The following is a 6,423-nucleotide window of genomic DNA, read 5'->3' as shown; positions in this document are numbered from 1 at the left end:
TGGTGGACCAGTTTCGCTGGTCTTGCAGCCAGCTCTTCAACTGTACATGTCTCCGTCAATCTTGGAGATAATGGGCAGCAATTCCTCACATCAGTCCTCAAGATGACGGAGTCCCATCTCGGCTGCTCACATCCATCTGTCAGACAATGGACAATGGAGTCCCATATCAGCTTCTCACACCCATGTTCAAGATAGTGGAACTCAGCTTTTTGTACCAATCTTTGAGACAATGGGCAGTGGAGTCTGATTTTAGTTCAGTCTCTCACACATGCTCAAGATATTGGTGAAAGAATTAAGGTGCTTTGGGGGCCATACATTCATGTACCCTGTGCATCTGAAAAGTTGTCTGCCTTTTTAAATTAAAGTGCAAATAAAAATATCTGCAAATTTGTCACCACTTGTACAAAGAATTTTCAGATGTCTATTTACTGATTCAGGCCTTAAGTAGCTTCTTTTTCTTTTGGTTGAGTTTGTTTGATTTTCGTCTTGTATATCCAATTCACGACAGTGCCCACAGGAAAAAGAAGTTGGATTTTTTTTTTGTTTTGTGGTGTTGATAGTCTGGTGTTTGATTCCTCCTGTGTGTCTAGTATTAGTCAAACTGGCCATACTGCCTTATTTTTCTGAGCATTTGGCCCCAAGAGAAGACTCACGTCGAAGTACTGGATTAAGATGGCATCATTAGAGCGTCCTATGCACTTTGACATGATTTATAGCCAAGGCATAATTGTTGTTTCTGCTGTGTCATCCTCTGGACTTTCATATGGGCACCTAATTTTAGCCCTCTTTCCATCAAGTTGCCATCTTCTGTATGATACTCTGAGTCCGTATACAAAGGAAATCTTTTGTGGTTAAATCATATGCAACGATGAGCATGGTAAGGCTTTTTGTGGTGGAATTTGTTGCCCAGTGAGGAAAGTGTAACTGACTTAAGCCTTGAGCATGCTTCACCTGAAAGTCTGTTTATTGAAGTGTCTCACATGTACGTGTATGTGAACATGCATGTTACCTGTACACACCAGAGCCAGGGTCCAGACCTACTAATAACTGTGTGGAGTCTGAATCGATTCCTTACCTGTCTTCCTACTGAATTCAAAAGTTGTTTAAATTCACACTGTTAACTGCTGCTCAGGGGTAGCTGTGGCCTTCTTTTGCTTCAGTGGTGAAGATGCACAGTACAAGCATTCGCACAGTAACATGACATCCTGGTTACACCTTAAACACCTTAAACATGCGAGCCTCCTGCTCTGTGCTTCCCAAACACCTGCAAGTTTTCTTTCCTGAGGCTTGCTTCCAAAAAATCTAATCCCCCTCGCTTCACTGTTTTGTGTGATCTTTACAAATATGGCATTTCTGTCTAAACAGTTTGCTGAAGGCCTGTGGCAAATGATATTAAGTTGTCAGTCATGAGACATAAAAGAAGTGAAATGTCTTCACTTCATACCCAATCCAAAGGTATTTTTAAATGTCAGAGCTTTTAACTCACTGGTTGTCACTGGCTCCATTTCTGGGATACCCAAAAACTGGAATACATAGAATCATAGAATAGTTAGGATTGGAAAGGACCTCAAGATCATCTAGTTCCAACCCCCCTGCCATGGGCAGGGACACCTCACACTAAACCATATCACCCAAGGCTCTGTCCAACCTGGTCTTGAACACTGCCAGGGATGGAGCATTCACAGCTTCCTTGGGCAACCCATTCCAGTACCTCACCACCCTAATAGTAAAGAATTTCTTCCTTATATCCAGTCTAAACCTCTGCTGTTTAAGTTTCAACCCGTTACCCCTTGTCCTGTCACTACAGTCCCTAATGAATAGTCCCTCCCCAGCATCCCTGTAGGCCCCCTTCAGGTACTGGAAGGCTGCTATGAGGTCTCCACGCAGCCTTCTCTTCTCCAGGCTGAACAGCCCAAACTTTCTCAGCCTCTCATCATATGGGAGGTGCTTCAGTCCCCTGATCATCCTCATGGCCCTCCTCTGGACTTGTTCTAACAGTTCCATGTCCTTTCTATGTTGAGGACACCAGAACTGCACACAATACTCCAAGTGAGGTCTCATGAGAGCAGAGTAAAGGGGCAGGATCACCTCCTTCGACCTGCTGGTCACGCTCCTTTTGATGCAGCCCAGAATACGGTTGGCTTTCTGGGCTGTGAGCTCACACTGCTGGCTCATATTCATTTTCTCATTGACCAACACCCCCAAGCCTTTCCCTGCAGGGCTACCATGAGTTTCCTTTTTGCCCAACCTGTAGCTGTGTCTGGCATTGCTCTGACCCAGGTGTAGGACCTTGCACTTGGCATGTGCTGTACTTCCAGAAAATGCTGTGTTCCCTTTCTGCAAATGTTAGTCCTTAAGTATATTTAAAAAATATGCACAATTTCATCAGGATCAGTCAGCTCTGGAATTTCTGACTGCAATGCATTTCTGCCATCTTGCCAGTTTTCACACAGTCATACTTTCTAAATTTGTTTCCAGATGACATTCTGCCTGGCAGAAACATGTAAAGAAACTGGAGAGAAATATCCTTAACGATTTGTGAGTGACATATTTGGGTTTAATTCTTGTTAGATAAGTTTTAAAAGGATGAAACTTTACAATTGAAAATGAAAGAAATAAGAGACATAATACTTTCAAGCATATAAGTGATCTGTTTCTCAGTGCTGTTTATCAGGAATATGACTGTTGCATTTATTAGAACTCTCATCTCTTTAGGCCCACTTGAAACCCACAACTCTCATCTCTTTAGGCCCACTTGAAACCCACCTCTTCAAATCAATGAAACAATCCTCCTTCCACCAAATGCAGGACCACTGGAACTTATGTTGCCAAGAATTATTGTTATTTTCAGAATAAATATTTCTGAAAATAGCATGTTGTGTCAGTATGCTTGATTAAATGTCCAAGAACAGAGATAAAATGATCAGAGTCAACAGAGGTGTGACTTAAAGGGCAACATGCGTGGTTGGGTTTTGTTGGTGAATACCAGTGAAAGCTCACCTTGATATAGAATCATAGAATCATAGAATAGTTAGGATTGGAAAGGACCTCAAGATCATCTAGTTCCAACCCCCCTGCCATGGGCAGGGACACCTCACACTAAACCATATCACCCAAGGCTTCATCCAACCTGGTCTTGAACACTGCCAGGGATGGAGCATTCACAGCTTCCCTGGGCAACCCATTCCAGTACCTCACCACCCTAATAGTAAAGAATTTCTTCCTTATATCCAGTCTAAACCTCTGCTGTTTAAGTTTCAACCCATTACCCCTTGTCCTATCACTACAGTCCCTAATGAATAGTCCCTCCCCAGCATCCCTGTAGAAGCAGAAGACTGACAGCACTGTAAAAAGAAAAGCCACCTTTGTACAAGGCTTGTTTAATTTTGCATTTCCTTGCACCTTCCATCAGGTAGCGTCACCAGGTAGCTGGTGATGGGCGTCCATCACCAGCTCAGCATCAAAGCAGCACTAGCTAGCATGTATGCTCGTAAATTCAGCATTGTGACTGAATCACTGTGCAAGCAGAGAATAAACAAACTAGATCTGAACCCTGCAGAAGCTAGAGATGCACCCCAGTGCGATGGACTATCCTTCCACAGGACATTTTTTGCAACACTATGGGTCTTCACTGTCTCCAAGGGGTTAGTATATAGTCTACAGCTTCGATGATGCCAAGTTTCTGGACAGTGGACAAATCTGCTCACACATTTAGCCATTGGATTCTCCCAGTGGGACTTAAGATTTATGGATGTGATGATTTGTCTAATAGGAAAAAAATAATTAAACAAAATCAAGAGGAAGACAATAATTCTTGAGGTTTTTCTCTCACAGTAAGATGGAGAAACCATTACTCTGAGTGGACTGTTTTTTGGAAAAGTCAGCCACATTTGCTTTCCTAATAGCATTCTCTCACTTTTTCTGTAGGTCCAGCTGGCCAGCGCCAGATCCAGAATGGGCCATCTCCAGATGAGATGGAAGCACAGAGAAGGTGAGTTCATCGATTATGGTAGAGTTCTAGTTTGTAGCTTGGATGAATGTGCAGGCCTTGCTCACCAATAAGCTGTTTTTTTTTTACTTGTATCTATTTTAAGCTGATTCTAAGTTTTTGCAATTATTGCTAATGATTCTATATTGGCTTTTAAAGGGTGAGATGAACTGAAGCTCTAGGCAAACTCTTTGCTCAAAAGCAAGCAATGTTCAGAGTTAAAAGACAAAAGACAAAACACGTTTAAAAGAGATTTGTAGAGTGTGTGTTTTTCAGGCATATTAATTAAGAAAGCCTAGCCCTTTTCCTGTTCTGGATCATCTGCTGGCCATTGACAGTCATATTGCCCAAAGAGCACCTGATGGACTGCATGCTGAGTAATACCTTAGGCCCATTTTGTGTGTAGCTATTTCCTATAACATATGCTGTTCTTTTTATGAATGTTTTTGTCTAAACAAAAATAATAAATGAAAGTATAAAGTCATGCCCTTCACCTTTACACTTACATTAGACTTCGTGCCATTATCACACACGTCCTTTTCTCTAGCTGCTAAGAGTGTTCTTGACATCAAAGGGAGGTGGGCAGGAATCTCCATAATGAAATTATGAGACCCATCTCATGGCAGCTTTGCTGATTCAGGCCAGATTCCTGTGGCAGCAACAGAAATACCTGGTGCAGCAGTATACCAGGACTAAGGTTTCGTAGGGATTTACATATGCCTATTAATTGGCTCAGTGGATAATAATATTTCACTTGAGATTTGTAAGGTTTACTCTGGGACAGCAAAGCTATCCAGGAGAGTTCCTGCTCACCCAGAGGTGGGAGGATGCTGTCTGTCTCTGCCACCTGGCTGAAAGGCCTCATCCAGGTCTTCATTTAACCAATAGAAATCACTGATTCTTCAGACCATATGTAACTCAGACCCCAAATTTAGGTGTCTTGGTGTCATGTACATTTAAAGTGTGAGCAGCTTAACTACATTAGTAAGAATATATATATATATATAAAATATTTTTCATTTAGAGGCAGTAAAAGCCTTTTACATAGGTATTGTCTGACTGCTATAGGGCACATGGTTCTGGGAAAGCCTCTTTTGCTCCACTGGACTGGAATAAGCTATGCCAGTAAATGCACTGCTTCTGCACTGAAGGATTTTCAGCTTTAATTATGCTGATGCCTTCTATAAGAGAACAGACCCAATTTTAGGACTAGCTTTTTTGAACATCTTATAAGCAGGCAAGAAAATTAAGTTATGGTAACTACCCCACAGATCTGTCTGTTTAACAGTGGTTTAGAGACCTTTACACAAATGTTACAACAATATATTGTTAAGTCAGAGTTTAATTTGTCCCATCTTGTGCTTTAGTCCTTGCATACTCCTTAAGCAGCCTTGTGCCGAAGTCAGGCTTTATTTAGTTCCGCTGGAATAAATTGGACTTCCTAGGAGTGTAGGAACTTCTCCTTTTAGCACTTCTTTAGTGCTAAACTTTAGAACTTCTCCTTTTTCATCTAGTGTGGGAGACACATATAAACTGCTTCTGCACAAGTGCAGACAGGACTGGCAATGGCTCACCCTTATTTTGGGGAGCACCTTGCACTTCTGTCTGCTCTGCAGCAGCTGTAACAACTTGAAGATGTCTTACCCATATTTCTTTCCTGTTCTGTCAGGTTGGGGTTTTCCAAGTCTGTCCTCCAGATAAGTCTAGAATTTCCCTCAGGTCTAAGGTAGAAAATCTGTATGTCAAGTTGTTTTCCATCATTAAATTTTGCTAATAAATGCCAAGCTAAGGTAGGGGATGGTATGCTTAGGAAATTCTTAGTACATGTGTTTACAATTGAAATTTTATCAGTGCAGTTGATGCTGTTGCATGTGTTCAGCCCATAACTATAAAGTAAGAGCCAGGGTATGTACTGAAGTAAAGATTTCTGTTTATTTGGTTTAAAGTGTCAGAGCTCAAATGAAACCAGTTGAATCAGCCATCTGTTATCAAAACTGCCCCTTTGCACCTGGAATAGTTTTCTCAGATGCCTAGAACAGCGTTCCAGAAATTGCTTGCATTTGATGGATTGCATGTCCTAAACATAAAACTAGTTTGGGATTGATCCCTCCACAGTGAAATCATGGATTTTTATTTCCCATCTATTAAATTAGAATTTAAATTTGGGAAATTTATTTTGCAAATTAAGACCTTCTTTTTTCCTACCTAATATACCTTTATATTTCTGGACTTTTTTCCTGTTAAAAAGTGCTCTTGGTATGTAAATAAGATAGATTTTTTTTTTTCTAATTGCAGACTCAGAATGAGACAAGTAAAAATATTTAACAGGGAGATCTGTCCAAAATGTTATGTAAGGAGTGAAAATAAAAATGTGGCTTACAGTTAAGCTTGCCTTACTGTACAGACCACGAAGTAAAGCCTTTGCAGAAGAAAGA

General features: G+C 41.1%; 1 protein-coding gene across 4 annotated transcripts in view; it reads left to right on the top strand.

The window, feature by feature from the left end:
• The window catches only part of EVL (Enah/Vasp-like), a 151,361-nt gene that overhangs the window by 127,351 nt on the left and 17,587 nt on the right, over positions 1–6,423 (top strand). For all 4 annotated transcript variants that reach the window (XM_034061823.1, XM_034061824.1, XM_034061821.1 and 1 more), the window contains exon 4: positions 3,928–3,991. In XM_034061823.1, coding sequence (XP_033917714.1) covers positions 3,928–3,991 — 64 coding nt within the window. The remainder of the gene's footprint in view (positions 1–3,927; positions 3,992–6,423) is intronic.

Source organism: Melopsittacus undulatus, chromosome 4 (genome assembly GCF_012275295.1).
Source record: "Melopsittacus undulatus isolate bMelUnd1 chromosome 4, bMelUnd1.mat.Z, whole genome shotgun sequence".
Taxonomy (NCBI): domain Eukaryota; kingdom Metazoa; phylum Chordata; class Aves; order Psittaciformes; family Psittaculidae; genus Melopsittacus; species Melopsittacus undulatus.
Note: the sequence above shows the minus strand (reverse complement) of the source record. Positions and strands in the feature narration are given on the sequence as shown.